The sequence below is a fragment of the Fulmarus glacialis genome, unplaced genomic scaffold, assembly GCF_000690835.1.
Source record: "Fulmarus glacialis isolate BGI_N327 unplaced genomic scaffold, ASM69083v1 scaffold697, whole genome shotgun sequence".
Taxonomy (NCBI): domain Eukaryota; kingdom Metazoa; phylum Chordata; class Aves; order Procellariiformes; family Procellariidae; genus Fulmarus; species Fulmarus glacialis.
In genome coordinates this window covers 7,845-34,389 of record NW_009223590.1, presented here as the reverse complement: position 1 = coordinate 34,389, position 26,545 = coordinate 7,845, and the positions used below count along the sequence as shown (strand labels likewise).

Sequence of the window (26,545 nt, the reverse complement as noted above, 5' to 3'; positions counted from 1 at the left end):
GCTGCGTGCATTGGTGTAGATGCACTTAAATGTATGTGTGCATGCACTCCATAACCCTTAAGGGAATATTTTACAAGTCTGCTTTTTTGTTTAAAAATGATCACTCTTTCAATTACAAAACCAACTGTTCGCAGTCATCTACTGACTGAAACTTGTGATAGGTATGTTTCCAACAGTAGATCAATAAAGATAATATGAGCATCTGTCTCTTAGAGGCTGCTGGCATCCATCAGATAAAATCAGTTCTGGGAGCAGAGCAGAACGACTAGTTTCTGTGGCGTAGCTAAGAGTATGTTCGCTCTGCATCATTTACCATGTTGTGCAAATATAGGTCTTGTCCTCCAGCCTGTTGATGCTTATTGAATTTTAGCACATCCTTTTCAACATGGGTGCCTGTGTAAGTTCAGTCATGCTCCCTTGCAGGCATCTTGTTCAGCTAGACAACAGTATTTGGGGAGCGTTGAGTTAACGTGAAGAAACCTCTGCTTTATTTAATTTTGTCTTTAGGAATTTCACCCGGAAGTCTTTGACATCTAGGGCTGGATTTGAGACTGTCACCTGTGTGGAGCCGTATGTGTTGCTTCAGGCAGACTTCTTGGCCACGGGTCCCGCTCTTCACTACCGTTTTCCCTTGTCCCACATAGCCTTGCTTTGTTTACCTCCCCCGTCTCCCTAGAAGGCCAAGTATAGCCTGCTTCCCCCCGCACCTCGCACACATGCAATGACAAGTCTTTGTGCTTGCCGGTTTGTGTTGGTCTCTTTTTGTCATAGCTTGAGAACATGTCCTTGCCCCCTTTTTTCTTCCTCCTGTCTTCTATAGCTTCAATGAACTTTTTTTTCCTGTTGCTATAGTTACACGGCCTTTGATGAAATCAGCTAGGTCCTTCCCTTACGGTTGGAGTCAATTCTTAGCCATACAGGTTCTGGCAGTAGTCCTGTCCAATGTTAGTCTTCACAGAACCATTATATCCGTATTTTTGGGGGTCTTTACGTGTTCGTTTCTGTTCCAGGAATACTGTTATCTATGTAACAAAAACTCATAGTCGTCTCAAAAATCAAACTCAGCCTTGCAGTATGCAAATCTGGCATTCAAGTCAATGGTAGTTTAGGCCACAACTATTCCAGATGTTAAACTGATCCTTGCTGATTTGTAATTTGGCCATCAGTCAAAATTGAGGGGGGTTCCCTGGTCGCTTCTCCTCTCTTCTTCTGAAAGACTATTTTACTGTCTTCTAGGTACTCAAACTCTTACATACGGAGGATTTCAGAACACTGTATTTGCTTCCTCACGTTTTTAAGGCAGGAAGTGCAATTTATATGCGTCCACTGAGGCAGTGCCCAGGACTGTGTTGAGAGGCAACTGGTGTTGTAAGGAAGGGACTGCCTGCTCTCAGAAGCACATGCTGAAGTTTTTGCCTTGCCTTCTCTTTTCTCAACACAAAGCTTTGAAGTTGTTCTGGGGATGTGCTGTAGGAAGGAATGTCTGGGAGCGCAGGGTTCTCAAAGCGTGGGTGTAGCATCTGGGTGCCCAGCCACCCGGGCTGACTTGACGTGGGCTTTAGTCACTGAAGGTCGCTTGAATTGTAACAAACCACAGGCAGAGGGTCTGAAACCAGTGTGTTATATCCAAGCTGGTCTAGGATTAACTTCAGTTGACTACGTTTTTTGTGTCCCCATTTGTTACCAATGCAGGACTTCTGATCTCAAGCTCTGCCTGATCAGTCAGTGCCAATGAGGACTGAAAGAGGGTGCTGTTGAAGTGTCTCTGTTGGGTTAGATTGTCTTCAGGAATAAATGTGAAAGAGTTTGGTTCCTAAAATCCCAGATAAAGGATGCACTTCTAGAAACTCTAATCCAGCATAGAGTCTATAAGAGAAAGTAGTAAATTTGCCCTGTTTTTCAGGGGATTTAAATCTCAAACCAATTTGCATCCCAGCTTCACAGACTTAGAGGAACATAGATACTGTTCTGTAACCAACCATTATGACTTGCTCTGTTTGTAATATTTGTTTAGAAGAAAGTATTTCTTGTTGGATTTTATTCAGAAAAGCTTTTGCAGAGCAATTTCTAGGTTTTTACCAGTGGAGCAATCATGTCCAGTTATACTTACTGTAAACTGATGTTCAGAAGCTAGGAACCCTTAAAGGATGAAATACCTTGGTGAAACCTACAGTTTATTTTGGGAGGAGATAAGATTGTCATCCTTATCAGTCAGGGTCTGTGCACTGAAAAGTGAGTAAGAGACACATTGGTCACTGATTTCAGTTTCAAGAATTGCAGCTTCTGCATTTCCATCTTGTATGATATTTCCAGTTTAATTCTGAGTTCTGAGGTAAATGGGAAGTTCCTCAGTAATTGTGTTTCATGTCCTGAAATGACATGCATGTGAATATTCACAATTGTTTCTGGATATCACTGTGATACTTTTGTTTTTCTTTAAGCCAGAGCTTTCCGTTTTAGTGGTTGGATGTTTGCCTTTGGATGTAGATGAGGCAGAGCTGAGAAATATCCTTTCCGAAACAGATGCCATCTGAGGAAAGGGCTTTGCAGTATTCATAGAGAGAAGAAATCATTGTTCTAGTGTTTCTCAGTTTGTACTTGTCTTGCCTATGTGATTTTCTGCAAGGTAATATCTTGTTAAGCAAACAAAGCGTGATTGTGGGAAATCAGGCTGATGTCAGTAGAAGCAGCATCCTTAAAAGCCACAGCTGGAAGACTTTCTCCATGGACTTTGGTTTCTAATACCAGCTTTAAAATATCCTCATAACTGTGATTTGTTGCTGCAGTGATCCTGTTCTTCCTCTTTCAGAATGAGAAGGCTTTGGGGCATTCCGTGAGCCGCTCTAGTAACATCTCAAAGGTATGTTCCTCAATATAACTCAGTCTTTGATAAACTTGGGGATACTGGGATTTCTTTCATTTCAAAATGGGGGTACTATACGTGACAACGTGACCAGTAGAAAATGCTTCTTATGCCTGTCTGTCATTGATAGTCACTCATGAAACATTAGAACTCTCTGGTGTTTTGCAGACTCTCTTTACAGGTCAAATGAAATGGAAGCTACAGTAGGTTTTGTCTTTCACACTGTCAGCCTCCTTAGCTTGGTAGGAGCAAGATAGATGACAGATGCCTGAGATCTTATCTTGGGGGGAAAATCGCTCCGAAAATCACTCAAGTGTGTTCTTTTATACCATAAGCTATCTGATGTAATGTTCTCTGTGAGATATGTATAGCCATGCATCCCATAATACATATTGGATATGTGGTTAAATATTATTTTATTGTCACTTCAACACTGAATTCTTGTTAGTGCCATGAAATGCATTGTTATCAGGGCATGACTATGTAAGTGTTTTAAAATGTTTGCTGTTACAGGCCCTGATCTTGTAAGGGAAGCCTGATGCTCTACCCGTTTTAGTCACACTTCAGTATAGCCGATGGACATATCAAAAGCACAGTTGCTTTGTTATGCCATTAGGAAAAAAGTATCTTCTGTCCAAGATAACTTATTACAATACATACTCTACTCCTACTTAAGCATTACAAATAAGAAGATTTTTAATTAGTTGGAAGCTTCGCACCTTTTTGCTTACACAGGTACAATTGCTTAAAGCCTTCATGCAAGCAAGGCTGTGCTAGTTGACCAGCATTTTTCATGGGGTGCATAAGCCTCAACCCTTCATTGCCACAGTTCATGTTGCTGGTGATAGTGACATTTAATGAGAGGCTGAGTCATTATGGCTGTGACAAGCTCAAGTCCCTTTTTGCTATTCTGGGTACTTCAGGATATAAGAAGCTATTCATGCCTATCTTCAGCAGAGGAAACAGTGGCTGCACTTAATTTACGGTTTATATGGGCACAGACAACTTTCACTTTGGAGTAGAAAGACAAGATTACTGGGTGTCTGAAATAATGAGCAGGACAGCTGTCCAGTGCACAAGGTATTGACCAAGCTGAAGGTGTTGTTATCGTGGAGTGATGCGGGATTGTGTTTTGCATTCAGCATCAGAAAATGTGCATTCACAGAAAGGTTTTGAAATAAATACCATGTGAGGATAACTTCTCATCTGTGCTTTTCTAAAATGGGGCTGTGCCTGTTCCTTCCTACCCTGGCTCTTTCTTCTTAGGGATCTTTAATTGGATTTTCAGGCGTTGTTCAGCAGAGATGGTAGTTTTATCATTAAGTGTCATTGTACTTTTCCCAGAGCGTCTGAAATTCGGCACAACAAGCCTTTTGGCAGCAGCAGTTTGGTACCCATACGAAGCTGCACAGTTCATTCTTGATTTATTGAGAACTGGTAGTGTGGCAGTGCAGTGGGAAGGACCTTGCACTCTGGCAAAACTTTCCCTGGGAGTGCTGGCAAGTGAGACATCAATATTTCAATCCATCTTGAAACACTGAGACATTCAACATGATGCTGCGTATTGCAAAAGCTGAAGTTCTCAAGCGGAGCAAAAGTCAGCTTTGCCAGTTCAAACGGGTGAGACTTTTTGGTTGCAAACATGAACTTCCCAGAGGTATTGATGTTCTTACTGCTCCTCTGTTGCCTCTGTGTCTGATCCATTCTGTGCACTTACTCCACTCTGGAGATAGCTTCTAGCAAGGGCAAGAGGTTGTCGTGGTTTAACCCCAGCCGGCAACTAAGCCCCACACAGCCCCTCGCTCACTCCCCCCTGGTGGGATGGGGGAGAGAACTGGAAGAGTAAAAGTGAGAAAACTCGTCGGTTGATCGGCAGGCAGGTGTTCAGCCATCTCCAGGAAAGCAGGGCTCCATCACGTGTAGTGGTTACTTGGGAAGACAAATGCCATCACTCCAAACATACCCCGCTTCCTTCTTCTTCCCCCAGCTTTAAATGCTGAGCATGACGTCATATGGTATGGGATATCCCTTTGGTCAGTTGGGGTCAGCTGTCCCAGCCTTGTCCCCTCCCAGCTTCTTGTGCACCCCCAGCCTCCTCGCTGGTGGGGTGGGGTGAGGAGCAGAAAAGGCCTTGGCTCTGTGTAAGCACTGCTCAGCAATAGCAAAAACATCCCTGTGTTATCAACACTGTTTTCAGCACAAGTCCAAAACAGAGCCCCATACTAGCTACTATGAAGAAAATTAACTCTATCCCAGCCAAAACCAGCACAGAGGTGGAAGTCCCATCAGTGAAATCAGTCCCCTGATTTGCCTCATACATCCAAACGCTGCCTTGTACATCCAGGCAGTTCAGTGCTAAGCTGCAACAATTTATTTTGCAGTCTACAGGTGGGTTAGCTGTTGCAAGGAATTTGTAGGACAAAACAGGAAAGATTATAGTAGTGGGATGCTGCATGGAAGCTTAAGTACATGGAAAATTTTTCATTAGTTCTGAGGTTTAATAGGAAGGTGCCTTTTATTTTTGTTTAGAATGGTATAACAACCTGGCAGATTGAATACATGTAAAGGTAAAAGTATGGAAATGCTTGGGTGCCTGTATAGCCCTTTCTGAAATCCTCAGAGCTTGTTGATACTACACCATTTTAAGAGGAGCTATTTAACCAAAGATTAGTTTAATCAATTATATGCTGCATTTCCACATATGTTGATATGTGTGTGTGTGTGTGTGTGTGTACAGAAATAATGATCATGCTTCCTGGAAATGACTGTTTCAGCTATTATTTTTTCACCCAAATCTAGCTTACAGCGTAGCAATGTAGCAAATCTGCTACAAACGCTTGGCACTGACACTACATTCAAAGCCTTTCTGGTGCTGATATGTCATTATGAACCCGCTGTGGTTATTACTGTGTATCTTTCCACTGCTCTCAGTTGCACAGTGCAATATGAGTGGAAAGGATTGAGTCAGAACTCAGCCTCTAGCGAAGAGAGGATGCTGTGTTACTTGGTGTGACCAAGGAAAGCAATGCCCTAGGGCTAAAAGTGATCAAGGAGGGAGGCAGGCAGATGGTGCCACTGAAAATGAGATCAGCTGGAAGAGGTAGCAGGACCCCTCCGAACACAGACCCCAAGTGTTGGGGCCAGGTGGAGCCGTCCCTTGGGAGGAAGGGGCAAAAGGGCAGTTCTCCAAGAGGCAGATGCTAAGAGAAGCTGAAGGGATGCTAGTACATGTGGCCAGGCCAAGAAAAAACAATCACCTGAATACTTGGATAGGGATGGAGGTCAGAAGCAGCAGAAAAAGGAGTAGGGAATAAGATGTAGGAGGATCTTCATATGGTGCCATTAGGTTTTGTGCAGTCTGTTGCACGCTGGGGGATGTGGCATTCCTCCAGGCCCTTCTTTGATTTTTGGTGTGTATATTTCAAACACTCCTTTTAAATCTGTTCCACATGAAACGTTTGAATTTCTGGAATCTTTTCTATCTTTGTTTTGAAATAAAAAAAAAAGTAGCGTTCAAGGCAGGTTGAATTGATTTAGTCATGGGAGTTGGATACGGCCCGATTCCCAGCTTGCCCTGTTCAAGCACAGTGATGCTGGCTGAAACAGCCCCGATGGGCACAGGGGTATACAGCCCAGATCCACATCTCAACTTGTTACCCTAAGCCAGCATTTGGGCCAAGAAGCCACCGTTCACTGGTAAGTGCCTTCATCATACAAGCCACACAGAGAAATAATTAAGCTTTACAGAAGCTTCGTCCTCTAAATATAGATTAAATTGACCCTAAAACACAGCTAGTCACTGAGAGCAGCTAAAAAAGGGATTTTCACAGTGGTGGTAATTCATGCCCTCTGCTCTTAGATAAAGGAATTGTGCTTACAAGCAGATTAAACAAGGTCACTAACAAAGCTGATCTGTAAACAGTTATCCTCAAATTAGTAATATTGTTTAGCTTTAAAGTGTCTGATATATCCTGAAACTGATGATGTGACATATGGAAATATCTTCAGGTCATCTGTGTGCTGTTCCTGTCATCTGATTGCTCTGGAGGGCTGATTTTAGCATAGTGGGGAAGCGCTTTGTAGTCTTATTTTCGTGGCTCTCTAAGGGGTAAACTTTGAAAATGCTAATACTGGGATCACAGCAAAGGAATCAAAAGTGCACTCCTTAAAAAATGTAAATGCTTTGTCTTTTCTGAAGGCCTGTACAGTTTTATCTTTTGAGCAGAAGCACACTGTCAAGTATTAAATTATTCTTGGGCTGAATGGCAGCCAGTGCAGATGCAAAGTGGTAGCCTAAGCTTGCTATGAAATTTAAAATCCATTTGCACTGTTCATCAGCTTGGAACAGATTTAGAAAAGCATATGAATACACATATCCACTGTTGCCTGAAGCTTTGATGGATTCAGTGAGCGTTCGTCTGTAGAAAAGCAGTCCAGGTTTTTCAGTCGCAGAGCTTAGCTATCCTGTAGTCTATCAGATGACCAAGGCTTACTGAAAAGAACTGCTGCTCAAAGGTGTTCTGTTCAGGTTGGAAAGAGAAGTTGTTTAAAAAAATTTTAAAAATCCTTCTACTGAGCTATTGGCAAAAGGAAAATACAGGAAAAATTGTGTAGTGTGAAGATTAAGGTATGTTCTTTTCCCCACCCACAAAAGCAAGTAATCTCATGCTGGGGCACGGTGAAGTCATGTTGGTAAGGAGTGCGACAGTCTCCCTGTGCTGTGATAAATCCCCTTTCCCGGGGCTGCATTCGTACTTCATATAGGTATGAGGGCACCCTGTGAAGGAGGAGCCTGAAGGAGTTTCCTTTCCTTTTTTGTTCCCTTAGTCCACTCAAGGTATTTTGAGGAAGATTTTAAAGTCAAAGGGCCATATTTTTTTCTTCTTCTTCTCCCTGCAGAACCTGTGTAGTTGTTACTGGGTTTAGTCAACATTAATAGTGTGCTATAGGCAGGTTGAATTATGCTTGGGGTGATTTTGAAAGGATAGATAGCCTGCTTTCTTTAGTGCCTTTGGCTTTGGTATCTCTAGAGGAAGTTCCTGCCAGAATCCTCCTTTAGATTTCCTTAGGAAGAATGAGGGGAAGCTGACTTCAGCTTTGCTCCTAGTTTCTAGACATAATTTTAATTATAGTCATATACATTATATAACATACGGAACAAAGTTCTTCCAGCAGCTGACTGCCGGTTCCTATCGAGTTGTTGCCAAAATTATATGGTGGAGTTGATCATCCTGAAAATTTCAGATGCCTCTTTCTCACATCTTTTCCCTTCCCCCCATTTTTTTAACCACTGTCCATTCTAATAATGCCTCTTATCCCAGCTAAAGACACTTGATTTTAATATGCACTGGAAGTCAAAATGGCACGAGTCTGGTAGGGAGAATTTAATGGAGAAGACCAGAAGTTACTGACGTTTGATCCTGCCATGTTGGTATTTAGGAAAAGCTTTTCAAAAACAGCCTGTCAGCAGGGCTGTCTGCCCTTCACAACATCCAGTCTGTCCGTAGGTGGCCTGTTCTGGCTATCTCAAGTGTCAGGTTAGTAAACTCGGCACGGCTGGTTGGTCTCGTTGCACTGCTGCTAGTTCAGCTGGAGGCCTCCCTTGGCATGCGTGCAGTGAAACGACCACGTCTGTTCCACAGATGAGCTTTGGAGATTTACAGCTGCAGTGCACTTTAGCAAGAGCCATCAGCCAACGTGTATGTGGAACACAGCACTTGCTGAAAGCATAAAAACACAAATATGTTGCATCCTGGTGGATGGCTGGAGCCAAGCAATTATATTTGTTCTGCAGTGGCTTGAGAGAAATGATGGATGTGTCCCTTGGGTTTAATCGAGACCTCCCTGCCTGACTTCAGTCAGGCTCAGCACAGCAGGCAGAACTGAATTTTGCCACTGTGAATGAGGCGGGGCTGGGGCTGCCCCTGTCAAAGGGAGGGGAGGGGAATGGGGCAGCGGTGGCACAGAGTCAGGTTCCCTGGGGCTCTTTGTAGATGTCCTTTCCCTATCTGAAGACTGGCCAGGTTAGTTACGGAGCGCCCTGCAGTGGCACTTGGTGCCTTTTTTCACAAGACCCCCATCACTGATGTTTTCTTTCCTAGATCACTGTCTGTATCTAGATCCTGCCATAGGAACAGGTATGGGGTGGTTGGTCTTGGTTTCTGTGGTGTAAACTGAGGAGGGAGCAGAGCCTGGGGCTTTCGCTGCCTCTGGAGAAGTACCATGCAAGGTTAAGTACCTGCCATGTCCATGTCTAGCAGCAGCCTTGCCTTCTTAATACACATTTAAATAGGATCTATGTGAGAGAGATAAAATAGCTCTTTGGCAATGAGTTCTTCTAAAACGGAGGGTGTGATAACCGTCCCTCTGAGTCTCTTTCCCATGTGCTTCTGCCACATTCGTCATTGTGATGTGTTAATACCAGCAGAGACAAATCTGATTTGAACAGAACTCCCAGTGGCCCATTGCAGATCACAGCACTGTGATCTGCGTGCTGAAAAAGCATCGCAGTGCAGGGGGATTGCTTGGGGCCAGGGGTGGGGGCATTAAAGGTAGTGGGCTTCACTGGTTGTGCTTGGGACAGGACAACTCCAGGGCAGTGGGAGATGTCTCCACTTAGCCAACACCTGCTATGGTTAGCTGTGTCTCTAATCCCCAGAGCGACTGGTGGTAGGTAGAGTTGGCTCAGTGGAGAAGATTATCACTGTGCTCCCGTTGTTCTTACAGGGAAGGGAGGCAGACAGAAACTGCTGCAATGGTCTAGTGGTGCTGGAGACATCTTTTAGCATCAGTCTTTTTGACAGCAGGTGCAGCTACCTTTTAGGATTTTTATTGCTCTCTTGTTTTTTGGTTGGTTTTTTTTTTAGCCCAGCAGAAGAGCATAGTTTTGAAATGGGTTCATCACAGTGTAAAATAAAGGCAAACCCATAGTCAAAATGCCAGGTTGAAATTTGGGTTGTGCAGTGTTTGGCTCCTTGCTCTATTGTTAAATTTGTGTTTGTCTGAAGCTCCTTGTGCTGCAGTTCCTCCTGAGTAAAAGACTTAAAATTGTGCTTCTTTTCTCTAACCCTTTGTCTACCCAAAGGAGAGGTATGCTCCATTATTAAATGTGTATTAGTATGTTAGTTCCAGGTCCTTAGCTGAGACTTCTAGGTGTTTTTGTAGCACAAAGAGTAGGTCCATGGTATTGTTCCTATTCATGTGACACCTAGAAATGACGAAGTTTGCAGGTGTGGGGGAAAACCTTTTTTTGCTTCCAGTCAGTGGAGGAATTCTTCTGGAGTTAAGTTGTTTCTAACTTTTTACCTTCAATGAATAATTTAATAAGGTTTTTAGAATGTGATAGGCCCTGTTCTTTAAAATGAGATATAATTGCTAGTACTGAAGTGCAGCCCAGAGTGAGATGACAGCAACTATACCCAGAAGTGCCATCTCAGATAAGCAGGTTATCTTGGAATATACCCAAGCCATCGATATGTTCACTATGACTTACTTCAAAGATGACTTTATTTTCTGAAGGAGGGTAGGTTTTTTGGGTTTTGGTGTGCAGCATGTAATCACAAGTAGGTAATCAGAAAAGGCTGAGTTCTTCTACCAACAGATCACGCTGTTCATGGAGTGGGGGCAGAATGAGAACAACCAGCTATGGCAGCACATTATATATATACATATGTACATGTGTATATATATATGCATGCACACATACACACACACACACACACACACACATATATATTTCTTCCTGATGGCAACCCTCCAGAGAGCTGTAGGCTTCCAGGGATTGCTGCCTTCTGAGTTGCTGTGATTATCTAAACACCAGTGCAGAAGGCCACACTGTGACCTCACTGAATTGCATTAGATGGGAATGTCAATATACACAATTAACTAACTATTGACCTTTAGTCCTGAGCTATTTTAGGCAACCAGTTTGGCTATACAGGGTAACTCACTAGCACATAGCTCCAAGGCTTGTCATTGGAGGTGATATTCCTCCATCCGAAGGGCATGAAAGTCCACAGAGATTCAAGCAAGTGATTCTGGGGTTAGAACGGTCAAATTCAGGCTGTCAAGGCTTGGGCTATGCATCACATGATGAGCACGGCAGAAACATCCTATGACAAGGAGTGCTTTAAAACCTACTACTACTGTCGCCATCATAAGTAGCCAGTTCAACCAAAGGTGCTGCTACTTGAGAGACTGGGGCATTAAGGATGGTGTGCGTGCCAGAAGCTAGAGAGTGGTGAAGGCTTTGATAGCTTATTTTCCCAGCCTCTTCAGAGCTCCAAGCTAGCTGGATCCACCTCTCTGTTGCATTCACCTATCACATTGCCTCTTCTTTGCCCTGTTCTGGCCCAAGGCTGCCAGTGTTTCTTCTTTCCTGTGGCACCTCTCTGCCTGATAGCTGCTGTATCCGAGTCAGTAAACGCAGGCGAGCTGTGGGGACTGGTGAGTGTCAGCTGCATGCACCTCTGCTTCTAGGACTGACAGAACTTACTTCTTGGGCTGTTGGCAGCAGCTTGCATTTTACTGTGCTCTTCTCTTGTCAGTGAGTTGTGCCTCACCATGAGAGGCTCATTGCTCTATCCGACTGATGTTCCTCCGGCAGCTGAAGCTGGGGAAGTGACTGGCATTAAAAAAGCTCAGTAAAACGAGTGGTTAGTTTTACTTCACCTCCCTATCCTAATCTGATTTGCAATGCTGTGTAAATAGTTTCATGAGCAAAAAGCATGGGAGGAAAGGAGGATGGACTGAGAGACTGGAGGCTCATTGAACCGTGGCTTTTGGTGGTAGTGACAGCTTACGTTAGCTTAAACCGAGAGTGGGGCATAACTTCCTCCAATATTTTGTTGCTCCACTTTGTGGTGCCTTTCCAAGTGTGTTAACTTCTGTTCATATTTTGGTTGCATTTACATTATTTATAAAGATGGAGCAAAGGACCTCCTGTATTGAAGCAGGAAGATAGGAGGAAGAAGAAATGTGCCTCAGATGTGGGGTTTTTGCAAGCTGTCCTGAACAGTGCTGGCATCTAGAAACAGAATAGTAAGCTTGAAATGCAAATGAAATTCCACAATTTCTTGTTTGTCCCAGCCTTTTGATTTCCCAAGTGGCGAGACTTTGACACTGTCTTGGTGCGAGGCAGTTGGATCAAGGAACCAGCAACATGGTTTTGGAAGGGAAATTTTGGATCATTGAAACTAGTCATCTGCTATTAGACTGTCACATCATATATACCGCTATCTTTTTTTAGAAAGCTTCATTGCTAAAGCGAAGGAGTAGAGAGATTGGATTCATTCTAAGCAGGTTACCTTCTGTGATTTGCTCATAATATAAAACCTGGGACAGATTTATTAATTGATTTTTGACTTCAGTTCCAACAATATATGGCTCTGTTTCCATGGCAGAATGCAACATGCTGTTTTACTAGTTCAATATTTTGTTTTTAGAAGATTGCTAAATATGTCTTTTTAAATAATTCATTATTTAAGTCTGATTAAGTTTCATTTGCATAATTGTAGCAGCAGATTATAGTGTGTCAGGTCTTTCACTAACTTGTCAGTCTTTCTTTACAAAAAAGTAATTACTGCACAAGCTCTTTTTAAAGATTTGAAATCAGAGATGTACCTGCTTTTAGGTGAGGTTAAGCGTCAAATAGAGAGCAAATTTCCAAGTAATACCTGAATGCACCTCACTGTATGATCAGCATCCTATATCATTAACATGTGCAAGTGGTGTAAAATGCAAAGAACCGTAGTTTCCAGGATAAAGCCAATAAATGATCTTTAAGTCTTTAATTTGTTTTGTCACAATCATAACATAGTTCAGTTTGCTTTCTGGCCCAAGGTTATTCATTTGTTTTTTATTCTATACATGTACCTAGCTGGGTAGGATGAGAAATAAGTTACAGTGTCTTGCTACGGATCCAGAGGTGTGTGTTTGAGTCTTGCCCTCGACTCTTGCAGACCCAGCTGTAAATGGATACCTGTTTTTTCAGGCTTGGTGCACCTGAGACGTCCCAATGTGAGGCCAGATACTAGGGCTGTTGGCTAGAGAAACAAAACCTTAACAGATGAGTCCTGTAACACGGAAGATGATCGTTGTATCTGTATTTATAAAGTAGCATCTGTATCCTAGTATACCCATCTTCTCTCGAGGAGTGTATTGTGTGACAAGGAACCTTGCTTTTGCTATGAGAGTGTAAAAGCCTGCAGTGGCCTTGTTTAAATATACCATAGGGGCTTTTAATAAATCAAGTATCGAATTGAAGAGACCTGAGACAGATATTGTGTGTGTGTTGCACCATGACCAGAGATCCTCAAAGCAGTGATGACTGAGCTAGCTCTGGTGTCTCAAGCTGAAGTACAGGGCTGGGCACAGCCTGCCTCTGTGGCAACACACCTTCCGTGACCTGAGGTCTCTCCTAGTCTGGCTTTGTGCACTTGCCTGGCCCAGGTCTGTGCTGGCTGTGCTGGTTTTTGTGCAGCCCAGCGTGGTGTTGACACTTCTGTTGTTCTGCTGATTGCATTGTTCCTTCCTGGATTTCAGGCTTTGCTTTGCAGATCAAAAGAGCTGGAAGCCTTTGTTTGAATTTTGCAACGCGAGCAGTGTTTTGCAGCGGTGGGTGAGCAGCACAGCCTATCCAGCAGCTGTGGAACATGGGAGAACCAGGTTTAAAGATTCTATATTACGAGGTTATCAACACAGGCCTCCTCCTCGCCAAAACCTCTAGGAAGAGTCGAGAAGTTTCTGTTACTGACCCGCAGAATATAGCGGCAGAAAAGGCCTGTAATAATAGCCCATGGAGTCCCAGCTCTGAGACAACGATCGTTCTCATCATACTGATTTTAGAAGCTTGTCTGTTAAGTGTTAAATATGCCAAGAGCTTAACTTTGTTTTTTGAGTTAGTTCAGCTGAATTCTGAATTCTTCAGTTACTCTGTTTCTCACTGTGCTCTTGTTGGGTCTTACGAATGTGACTGCTGCCACACCTCTTCTCCAAGTAGGTGGAAGATCCTGCCAGAGTAAAAGCAGGATGAAAGGCCTTGCAAAGTACAGAGAGTACTTCAGGGAATGCTCTGGTTTGGCAGATGGTGCTCATGTGCATATGCTAGTACGGAAAATAAGTCCCCAAATAGTGTCTGAGTTACTGAATTACTGATGGTTCTGTCTTGTGAAAAAAAAACCACAAGCCTCTAATCTCTTGTCATCATTATAAGTGGAAGGATTAGCTATTATGTGGTAGCTAAATTCTGACTAGGCTATACACACACCTCCATCTAATTACTCTAATTACTGTAGCATTGCTCATTTCCTGAGCTATTGTTCTGTGCAATGTTTGACAGCTGGCAGGTTCCGCTCCAGAGATGGCTGCATTTGACCTTGGGGGAAAACGTTTCTGTTCTTATTACTAGTTTTCCAAGGATGAGGCTGTGTGACCTCCCTTTCTAGCATTTGACAATAAAGCCACATTCTTGCAACTAGCCCTTGAATAGCTGATGTGGAGTGATATCTGACTCCATACGCTGTGTTTAACCCTGAAGGTGATTGCTGTGCATACCGAACTCTTCCAACTTGTGACTTGCTTTTTGTTTGTTTGTTTGTTTGAATTTCACTGCAGGCTGGAAGTCCAACCTCTATCTCTGCCCCTCATAGCTTCTCTCGGACTTCTGTTACACCATCCAACCAGGACATCTGCAGGTAAAGTGTGTTGTTTGCATGGATACAGTGAGGCTCGTGCGAGGTTCCAATTAAGAGAAAACAAAACTGAAAAAGCACATGTATGGGGAAGTAAGCGATGTGGGGTTCCCGTATGAAGCATCCATTTGTTTGACTCGACTGCTGTCTAACACTGCTTCGTTGAATCCCACTGACTGTTTGGCCCTGCTATGTTTGCCATTCCCACACTAGCCGTAATTCTCATTTCTTCACTTTTAATTATATGTGTTCTCTTATGTAATTGTTTTTTACTTTCTGTGCTTCTATTCCACTGTTCTGCATGCAGTTCCAGTGCAGTGTTTTCTGAGTGTTGTCATCACAGTCCAGTGCAGTCTGCTGTTGTCTTGAAAAATCCTCACTGCCAGAGCCCTCTGACACAAGGGGTCACTGTGACAGTAATCTGTCAGGACACGTTACATGCAGCAAAGAGAAACTCCCGTGGCGAGGCACTCAGGTCTGCTAAGAATGTAAAGCCCACCCGCACTCTGAAATTCTCCAAGTCCCTCAATGACGTGGACCAGAAGGCGCAGAGCACCAGTGAGTGCTTTGACTATGTGGAGCGAACACGCTCAGAAGGCAAATTGATCCCAACTCAAGAACAGTGTTTAAGGATTAACAAATTTCATCTTAAAGAGAGGAAACCACTGAATCTCAGGCCTCTTTCTTTTAGCAATTCTAAGCACTCCTACATCCCTTCCCTTTCCAACTACTCGAGTGCATCAGGAGGAGCAGAGAATCACAGCGCTGTACATATCCCCTTGCTGGAGGACAAAGTGGACCATGACACCTCAAGGAGCAAAAAACTGTTGCGTTACCTTTTTTCCTTCTCCCACACCTCCAGCACCAGCAGCCTGCATAAGTTCCATGAACTGGAGAGCTATTCCAGTCACTTCCAAGCTGAGAAATCCTCCAGCGTGCAGGTGGAAAGCACGGACTTCTGCTCTGATGATACGGGAGACGATGACGTCTTTGAGGACAGCACCTCAGTGAAATTGAAAACAAAAGGGCAGCGGGCGCCGCTCTGTTCAGTTGAGAAGGACAGTGACCTTGACTGCCCTTCCCCCCTCTCAGAAAAATTCCCCCCTCTCTCCCCTGTGTCCACATCGGGGGATACCTGCAGGTTGGTTTACCAGAGAACCGCCTACCTTCGAGCCCTCCCATGTGCGGTGGTGACCGTTCTGCTTTCCCCTGCCTTTGTGCTGTTTCTGTCTTTTCTTTCACCCTGACATCTTGCTTTAATATGTGCGATTTGAAGCATGCAGCCTTCTCTCTGCTGTCCTGCACCCCTCTGATGCACTTAACAAGGCTACTAAACAAAAGAATTTCCTTTGGAGTCAAATAAATTCTCTTGCAATTTGTTTCAGGTTTGGGATTCTGAGATGGTATTTTTCTCTTTTCAGTGCCCAAATGGGGAATATCATGAGAGAATCAGCTACGCGTATTAAAGGCCAAGCTGAACATGTCTTAGCTTTTAATGAGCAATGTGTTGTCCTGATAGTCACTGCTGGTTTGGTCAGAGGGTGGGGAGTAAGAAGGAAAACAGACTGTTTAAAAATTGCTTCTGAGATCAGGTCAATATAGCTTAAGATTTTTTTTTTTTTCATCTTTTCCTCACAGTTTGTATCCCACCACACTCTTTTGTTTGTAAAGGGCTTTCTGGATGCCTTAGTCGAAAGGGGGATCTGAGTGCTGGGTGTTAGTGGTGGGCCTGTGTGATGTCCATAGAGTGAGGTCCAAAAAGGATGGGTGTCCTTGTTCCAACTACAGAGGATTAATCATGTGCACAGGTGGTAGGAACAGGCAGCTCTGGACTGTCTTTATGTGACTTGTCTGCAAGTCTGCCCCATCCCAGCTCCAAAATGTGGCTGAGGAGCAGGAGTCACCAAATACAGGAGCAAATGTCCCATCCCTCTACCTAGTGTTTCACTATCCTAATCTTCCTCCTCCCTGACAGAACTTTCTGAAGCTGGCTTTGTTACTAGTTGCCAATATTATTTGATTTCCCCCCTCATTACCAGCAAAATCTAGTTCCGAATTGGCTTGTCATCAACAAGAAGCTGTTGTAATCCACCCACTCCTTCATTTCCACTTGCCAGCTATCAGCAAGGTCGCAAGAGGCAAGATGCTACACATCAGTAAGAGATTTCAGTAATAGACAGGGATGGCAGCATGCCAGGACGTACTTCACATATGCTTAGTAACTTATATTCATTCCCTGAGCTCCTTACCATCCCCCTTTCAATTCATGACCTCTTCCACATGGTTAGAAGGACTTAGTGATGTTTGATGCACCCAAGGGTTGTGCATAAATTGAAGCTGGAAATTAAATGCCAGCACCTGGTAGTAACACTATATCAGGTATTCTTGCTGTCTGCACAGTTGGGCTGTGAGGGAAATGGGGAATTTTGCAGAGCTGATGCTTCCTTAGCAGCTCTTGCAAAGTAAGAATTGGAGAGCAAAACCATTAGTCTGTTTAGAGTAGGTGTATTTTGGGGAGATTCAGTGCTGTAGCTTTGCAGTGTGGATCTGTCTCTTAGCAATTGGCACTAGAAATAGTCACTTCTCTTGTGCAAAATCCAGGCTGTCTAAATTAACTCTTCATGATACTGGGGTGGACTGCTTCACCATTGGTTGAAGCAGAACAGAAGTTTCTGATCGTAATCCATGAGTAGCTGTACCTCTCTGTGCACATTTTGTCTTGGGAAGTGCTGTCTGATCTGTTTAAATGCAATTTTCAGTTAAGCGCTATTGTTCTAGATGAAGCGTTGTCATTTCTTACCCTGTTTTTTCTTTTGGATACTGCATTTCTGTCAGGCTGTGTGTGCCCGCCTCATCTGTTAGAAAGCAGCTGTCTAGTTAGCGGTGTCTGTGCTCAGTTATTTTGTGCCTGTGTATGTGCTTGCGCAGAAACGGAGTTCTTTAGTTTTAGCTCCTTTATGGAACACATTCCTTTGATATGTATGTCTCAGGATCCCCAGTGGACAACCATGTGTGATCACAGATACTACATGCCTCTTCCACATCCTTTCTGCTTCCTCTTCCCTTAATGAGCAGCTTTGCTTCTGATTCAGGATATGTCACTGTGAAGGAGATGATGAGAGCCCTTTGATTACCCCCTGTCACTGCACGGGAAGTCTTCATTTTGTGCACCAAGCCTGCCTGCAGCAATGGATCAAGAGCTCAGATACGCGATGCTGTGAACTGTGCAAGTATGAGTTCATCATGGAGACAAAATTGAAGCCTTTGCGAAAGGTAGGCGCAAGACCTGCTTCCCCAAGGAAATGCATTGTTAAGCACAGATCCGCTCTGAAAAGAGGCTGACCTTGCCTGTGAACCCGCAGCACCCCCACGTATTTATCACGTTTCTGTGGCTCCTTAGTAAGTCTGGTCAGTTTTGTATTGGTGCAAAAGGATTTAAATTAACACTCAGCCTGGCAAATTCAACATCAGTGAATCCAGCTCTGAGAGTTAGCTATTTAAGTCTGGCAGCTCTCTGTGTGTAAATGTACAAACATGCACACACACATATACATATGTGCATGCAGCAACGTGATTTTTTTCTTTACAGTTACATTTTAGAGCTGCTGCACAAAAGTATTTGCTCTGCAGTTATCCACGTTTATTTTAAATATGGAATTTTCTATTACTGTTATCTGCTTTAGTTTTCTGCTCCAAGATCCACATGGCTTTTAAGTTCTCTTGAAAATATGAGGATTTGAGGTTAAACTTACTTTAAATCACACTTTCTGAGTGTAATTTGGTTAAAATTTGTAGCTTTTTTCCTTTTTAAAGGAGCAAACCTATCTTAGTGAAAATATTACAGTGTAAGTAGAAGAAGAATCATAGAATCATAGAATCATTAAGGTTGGAAAAGACCTCTAAGATCATCGAGTCCAACCGTCAACCTTACACTACCATACCCACTAAACCATGTCCCTAAGCGCCTCATCTGCACGTCTTTTAAATACTTCCAGGGGTAGTGACTCCACCACTTCCCTGGGCAGCCTGTTCCAAGGCCTGACCACTCTTGCAGTAAAGAAATTTTTCCTAATGTCCAATCTAAACCTCCCTTGGTGCAACTTGAGGCCATTCACCAATAAATGTGTTTTCATTTTTATCTTTTCTTAGACTGTGAATGACTAGGTTTTAGTGCTTCGAGTTGCTAGAACCTGTATTTTTATTTTATAGAAAAGTACTTTTCATAAATCCGGTGACTTAAAGTATAGGTACTTAAATGCTACTTGTATTGTAAGGCCAGTTTTGTGCTTGCGTCCTTTTTGATCTCCCACATCCTCCGAGCTTTCCATTTCAATTGGTCCTTACCATCAGGATTTTGAGATGGAAGGCACTGGTATTCTTAGCACAGACAAATCTTGCCACGTCTACCAACATGGAAAAGGTTAATAACAATAACCTCAGTCTGGAACTAGAATAAATGAGAAACATTAAATTCAATTATGATGAGCCTAATTCATGTAGGGTGGGGTCTCTGGACTGCAGCCATCCGAAAGCTGTTATGAGAACTTGTCCAATTCCTAAAAGTGACTCCTCGCAGAAAATAGAGTCGATTTCAAACACCTTTTATCTTTTTTACGAAGATGTACAGTCTGCAAAGCATATAGCTTAGCGTGTCCAGTTGATAGGACAACCTCTGCTTATGACTGTGGTGAATCGTTGCCTCCTAAGAACTGCAAGTTTTTCCTTGGTAGCCCCTTGGCACAGAGTGTAGTACCTCTCAGCTGCAATATTGGCCATCATAGACAATACTTTGCACAGCCCAGCCATAGGACATTAAAGAAATTACTCTAGAGGATCTCAAGTAAAAAGAGTTGCTATAGTTGGTAATTTGCTGCTGTTTTTTCTGTGCTTTCTCTGCCTGGAGTGGGTGGGAAACATTTTCTGACTATTTGTGCCCTGTGAGTAAAAGCTTTTGGGCACCTTCAGAAATGAGTCACTTGGCATCATTAGTTATATCTGAACATGTCATCTATGGGAAAGAGACCAGCTGCCAGGAGGTAGGGACAGAGCCCTAAACAGAAGGAGAAGAAGGAATTTACCTCTCAAATATATCTAAAGAGTCTTTTTAGGGGTTCAGCTGCAGCCAGAAGATAAGCTGCCTCTGTATCATCAACTCAGCCTTTATGGTATCCTGTCAGTCAGGAGAAAACAGTCTGGAACTGGTGATTATGGACAGGATGGGACAAATAACAGGGCTTGTGCTTGTCTGTAGGGTAGAAATGGAATTAAACTTCCTCAGCGTGTTAAGGTTGTATCGCAGCATTGGGCTGTTCAAACACTAAGTTACTAAGGGAAGAAGACGAGAAACAAAACGTGTCACGATTCAAGTAGAGATGAGGGGAGAAAAGAGAGGGATGCTCCATTTTAAAATTTCAATGGGAAAAAAGAAGAAATCTAAATTTTCTTCTGAATTTTTTGTTTTAACACCACTTCAAAAACCCAGAAGTGCTGACTATTTTAACTGGGAAATGCCGCCTGCTGTGTCGTCGGAATAATGCAGCAGGGACCTACAGATGCTAGTTTCCTCTCTGGGCTAGTGCATAGTTTGCAGAATATCTTCTCTTTTGCTGTGCAGTCATACCTCTTGGAGAGGTGAGGTGGTGTGGGTTGGTTTGGTGGCTGTGGAGCCAGCTGTTCACAGGAGGTATTGTCCAGTGGAGGAGCTCAAGCTGTGGAACAGAAAAGAGAAATATAAATTAGTCAAAACACAAGTCCTCACGACTCTGTAAAAGCATTCACAACTAGATTTCACATGCTTACTTTTTGACAAAATTAATTAATTAATTTATACTTTCTATCAAAAGTAAATACCTTTGTTTAGATGCAAAAACAATTTTCTGTTTAAAATCCAACATCCAAAAGGAATGTTTTGTCCAATCTTTTTCTAAGAAGATTGAAAGAATATAGCTTTTTAGCATGTCATTGCTGGAAGTCTTCAATTGTCATGCCATGATGAGATTTGCATGCCCACAGAACTGGAGATGTGGCTTGGACTGGCCAAAGAGATTGTTTCTTGGCAAGACAGAGAGGATCACAAAGGCTTTGTTTCAGGGTTCAACCATTCTTGTATTTATAGCAGTGGAAACAATAATTCAACATAACGGGTGATCTCAATCATACCAGTCAGGTCATCCTCATTATCTTCCACATTATTCCTCCTTTTCAAAATCCTCTTTTTCTACAAATTATTTTAGGAGACATCAAATGCACCTCTCTAGAAACACATAGGTAGGTATGAGAAGTTTATGTACCCCAGCATATATTTTGTGACAGTGTGAGAAAAGCCCATCTTAACTCTCTGTTCCAAGCAGATATGCTGAGGGATCTGTGTCCCACATGCGAAAACTTTCATCATATACATAGGGGGAATTGCCAAAAAATAATTAAAAAAAAAAGCTTCTGGGTGTCTTAGTTAAAAAAAATAACAGCTGTTTTTGAACAATTCCTTGCATATTAGAAGCATGTATAATAAATGTCTAGTTTCTTTGTATCTTTCCTAAATGACAGCGACCTGACTTTGTGGTACTATTTGGGCTGTGTAAACATTATTGATAGATGCAAGTCCGGGGATTTAATTTGCTGCATCCTCTCACTTACAAAAGCTGTCACCCCAGTTCTACTGTATGTTCTTAGGGCACATGTATTTAAGTGCACTAGAAACACTGAAAATAAAATATGGGTGTCGCTGCTGTAAGTAGCGTTAAATATATGTGAAGACTGAATGAAACCCACAGAGGTAGGAGGTGAGAACTAAACAGCCTTGAGCTGAGAGCTAAACAGCCTTGACTGTGCACCAAGGGACTCTAACAGAGCTCAGCGTGAGACGTCTTACACGCACTGGTCAGTTGGATCATGTGCCACTTTTACTGCAGTGTTTTATTGAATGCCTGCCTGAGCAAGGGTACCCTGTGCCACTCACGGTGCTCAGCTGTGACTGTGGGTACCCACTGCTGAGTGGGGAACACACAAGGGACCAGCTTTGCTTGTGCTGCACAAGGCCTCTTGGTAGGGTCCCTCTGTGCTGGAGCTGCCCCTGTGTGGGTAAGCAGGGTGCGATGACATTGTGCTGCGGCTCCGGATCGGAGCTGAGCACTGGAGGTCCTCCCCGGCACAGCAGGGTGAGCTGCCAGCCCTCGCACACATGCTGTGGTCAGAGCAATAATGCCGTCTGACTTTTAAAATCCGTGTTAGGAGGAAACTGGTCTCCTGCCTGGTTTTTGTTCTTATCAATGTTCTCTTTTTATACTCTCCAGTAACTACAGTAAATACCCTAATCTCTTGCTCTGCTTCTGGGTTTCTTGCCAGTGGGAGAAGCTGCAGATGACGGCCAGCGAGAGGAGGAAGATCATGTGCTCTGTAACATTCCATATCATTGCCATCACCTGCGTTGTGTGGTCTCTCTATGTCCTGATAGACAGGACCGCTGAAGAGATTAAACAGGGACAGACTACTGGTATGTTACTTGCTTATCTTCCCACTTACTCTCTTGGAATAATTATTTATACTGAATGCAGAGAGGATGCAGAGCATGAGTGTGCAGGTAATGTTTATACTTAGATAGTCAGCTTTAGCCTGAGGTTGGGTTGGTTTAAAAGCACAGTTCTAAAATGATTTAGTTAAATCAGTGTAAATTCATCTGTGAGTGCTTTTTAAGTCTATTTCAAGTCAATTTAGTTTGCACTTGTGAAAGGCACAGATATGAGAGCTAATCCACAGCCAGACACAAAATTGCGCTGCCTTAGCTAATTTAGTTTTGAATCGGAACACTTCCTGAGCAGATAAGGACATAAGCATTTGTTTGCTGCTATGGCTACCTTCTAACTGGGCAAAACCAGAACAGTTTTTAAAAAGAGAAGAAGTAAGAGGAACCTAAATTCAAATCTTTGCAGTAAATCAACAGGGTTTTCTTTCTATTCGGTCATATGTGAGGTGGGTTAGCACAAGTTTCCTGTGAGAGCCGTGTTAGACTGGAGAAATTTTTATGACTGGTTCTGCCTAAAGCAGAGGAAGTTCAGGTTGATTCTTAGGACTTCAATTCACGCAACTGAGATGAGGATCACTGCAATTCACCGCTGCAGGGGTGTCTTAACTGCTTGAATAGTAGGTTTTCTTTAGTATGCCAGCTGTAAACTTACCAAACTGGAATCTGTTTACCTGGGTATGCTGGGCTGCAAATTTGCAGCTTTCACAGAACTGTTTCTCGGGCAGCTGAGCTGTCCCTGAAGGTGGGGATAGAAGGGATGGGGTATCTACCAAGGCTGGGAGCCATTAGAAGGCAAGCTGTCCTTGCTCACAGAGCATTGCATGCCAACTAGACATGCAGGTGGAAAATATTTTGCTGGTTTTTTCTGGGGAGGTAGCTGAGCATCCGTAAACCTGCAAATCCACAGAGCTGTTACAGTCTCTTCAGAGCAGAATCAACTTCAAACTGAACAGTTTTGCTGTCATTTCTCATTTGGGCTGTAATTTGATTGTTCATTACTTCAGTCAGGAAGCTGCTTTGAATGAAATCTTCTAGTTTCTGTTCCATCCAACCCCATCTCTTCCATGTATGGTGAAAACTGTTAGCCTTTTGGTGTAAGGTTTCCACATGATAATGAAAAGCATATGCTGTCAAAGATTTATCATCTCCAGGTTATTTTAGCCAATAAATGTATTAGATGAACATGAATAGGAGGAATATTTAGTACTTGTTATAGTGCCTTCTTTGCTCCCTTCATTTGGATTTGAAATCTGAGGAGTGCTGTAATGAGCTGGGTGTGTGGCGGTATACATTCATGTCTGCACAGGGGCAAGCATATACTATCACTGCCTACAGATGGCATCAGATGGCTCACCTGTGAATCAGAGGTTCAGGTATTAATCACGGGTGGGATTTCATCAGTAGTCACGCTGCCGTGCCCTTTGTATTTTGGGACTAAAATATTTTCATTTCTCCCACGCTACCATGCGTTTCCAAAAGAACACTGGTCTGTATCTCGTTAAAAACTTTGAAGACTTGGAAGGCCATGATTTTATCCTCTGAGAAACCTGATAGTGGGTGATTCAGCATGGTTTCATATCCATCTTGTGATGCCGCTTATCTTTAAAGAGGAGAGAGGCTGGATGGATACAGGACCTATGTAAGCGGAAGATGTGTAAAATGAATAGTCTCTCATTTAAAAGTAGTTGATAGAGATGTAACAAGATCCAATGTCTAAAAGTTCAAGCTAGAAAAATTCAGGAAAAGTAATGGTGGTCATTTTTAATGACAGAGGGTAAGCTTGCCAGAATGCTTCAGCATCTCCAACGCTTGCAGTTTTGCATCAGAAGAGACACTTTAGTTCAACTACAAGTTACTGGGTCTGATGCAGATAAAAGTGGTCTGCATAACAAACATGTCAAGCTAGGTGGTAACAATCATTCCCTTTTGAGTTTAATGACTATGACTCCGTGTACTGTGTGATCACAGAGTGGAACAGACTTCTTGGGTCACTGAGTTGAGTCTCCTGCTATGAAGAGGAAACCATGCCATAGAATCCCTTTCATCATCTGATCCAATTTTTGTTTAAAAACAGGTGTAAAAAGACCTAAACATATTACTGGCTGTTGCCTTGACTCTGTTTATGATTGTGCCGCACAAGGGCGCAGACACAGAGAATCAATTGTTTTGTTTTTCCTCCGGTGGGTGAGAACAAATGTGATATGTGAAGTAGAAGTCTGCATGTGTTTGACTTGAAGGGGGGAAAAAAAGGCCAAACAAGAAAAATAACAAAATAAGAATAGATTGCATGGCCCAAACTCTGTGACAGTTTCCTTACAGGATGTTTTTGAGAGATCCAATGTAGTCCAGCCAATATTGACCAGGTCCTCTTTCTTTTTTCTTTTTTTATTTTCTTTCTTCCAGGGATTCTAGAGTGGCCATTTTGGACTAAGCTGGTGGTTGTGGCTATTGGTTTCACTGGAGGACTTCTGTTCATGTATGTACAATGCAAAGTGTACGTACAGCTGTGGAAGAGACTTAAAGCTTATAACCGAGTAATATATGTACAAAACTGTCCGGAAACTAGCAAAAAGAATATTTTTGAAAAACCTGCACTAATGGAGCCAAACTTCGAAAGTAAAGAAATGCTTGGGGTTCACCATTCAGACACAAACTCTTCACATTACACAGAGCCAGAAGACTGTGCTGCAGAAATCCTTCACGTCTGATTGCTGGGTTGGAGGGCTGTTTCTGTATGTCCGTGAGGATTTAAATATCATTGTTTACTGCAAACTGCTCTACCTTTTTAAAATCGGCTAACAGCTGAGGGCTGGCGGATGAATTTTTTTACATTTGTTTTTTGTTGGAATTTTTTTAAATCCCTTTGGCATATCTGTCAATGTCATCATGGTTGCATACCTCTCAACGTTTTGTCTCTCGTACTGGCTGATCAAAGAGCCACAGGATACTGGGTAGAATGAGCCTTGGGTTTGGTTATCAAGCAAGCCGCTAGTGAACTGTCGTCAACTTCATGGAGTCTGTTACTTTAGAAGATGACTCTAAATGATTCTGGAATATGTGTAGAGTGGGGTTTGTTTGTTTGTTTGTTTGTTTGTTCGTTAAGCGTGATGAAGGAGGTTGTCCCAGACATTGAGGGAAATGAGAGAGCTAGAGTCTAGTCTACCGCTAACACTGCCACTAACATTTTGTCTTAGGCAGCAGGTGTAAAATTTTGCTTTACATATTGTGATGAGACTTACAAAGCATATAGCACTTTTAAAAATCTTTATTTTGTAATATGTATGTCAAGTTGGAATGAAACTTGAAAGAATGTGTCATTTTCAAAACATTTCTTCATTCTTTACCCCATCTGTTCTTCTGGAACGTAAACCTTTTGCCTTATAAGAAAAAAAAATTAAAAAAAGTTCCAACCTCTGATTTCCAACACATGCCCACATTATCTTACTGAACTTAACACTAAAAAACTCTGCCTCTTTTGGTTTCCTTTGAAGAGCAATTTTTTTCAAAGGATATTGCACCTGTGACTTGTGTATGGGGAGTGGTGGATGTGTACAGTGTTCGTTTTCAATGCGTAATGGTTTCAGTGCTCTGTTTTGGGATTGGTTTTGCTTCTTTTTTCAGCAGGTCAAACCATCAACGCACCTACACATACATACCTGATGTAACTTTCATTCCAAACCATTGGCAAAGGGTTTGTTGCTATATTGGTAAAAATGTGAGCTGTTATCAAAAAAAAGATACTTAGTCAATACAGCTGAAATTGGTTTTCCTTCTTTAGTGCTGTGTCATGTGTGAATTACCCAAGAATTTCACGTTGTCAGAGGAGATGCTGAGATCAAAGTCTAGGAAGTAAATATTGCATTAAGTGGATGAGTTTAAAAATACCTGCCTGGTTTTCGTTCTGATGTGATGCATTACATGGTTAGAGAATAGTTTTGTCTGTGCTTTTGAATTTGGGACTGGCTTTTTAATCAGTCAGCCTTAATGAAAAGAGAGGGACAGCTTTAAAATCTGTTTGTGGGGCTTTAGGCAGAGTTGCCCAAAGCCTGGGGTGTCTGCTGCTAATTTGCTATACCAATCTGCTTCACTGAACCACTGTCCAGCTTCAAGCCCTCATTTAACCAACGTCTCAGTGTGACTGAGAAGCAAAGCCCCACAAAAAGTCAGCACACGATACCTGAGCCCTGTCTAAATCTCTGTAAAGTCAATGATAATCTTCTGGTTGGTCTTAGTAGGAATTGCCTGGACTTCTCAGTTAGGTAAAAGCTTCTGTTTACTTGTTGAGATACTGAACTAAATCCCCAGCTGCGGTTCAGGTTTTATTTAGTCTTTTTCAAGTACAACTTTCATCGGGCAAGTTCTTTTCATAATAACAGTAGTTGCTTTAAGACTTCCCAAAGAATAACAGTAAGAGATCGGTGATTTTTTTCCTCAAAATGTAATATTAATTTATTTCTAAATTAGTATTTT

The 26,545-nt window shown here is 42.6% G+C and overlaps 1 protein-coding gene across 1 annotated transcript; it reads left to right on the top strand.

Moving 5' to 3' along the window:
* Window positions 1-4,414: 4,414 nt before the first annotated feature.
* On the top strand, window positions 4,415-25,416 carry MARCH8 (membrane-associated ring finger (C3HC4) 8, E3 ubiquitin protein ligase). Its single transcript, XM_009581824.1, has 6 exons — window positions 4,415-4,483; window positions 14,477-14,556; window positions 14,861-15,694; window positions 17,646-17,826; window positions 21,898-22,045; window positions 24,479-25,416. Exons 1-6 carry the CDS (start codon window positions 4,415-4,417, stop codon window positions 24,781-24,783), a joined length of 1,617 nt encoding a protein of 538 aa, XP_009580119.1. The 3' UTR covers window positions 24,784-25,416.
* Window positions 25,417-26,545: the final 1,129 nt, after the last annotated feature.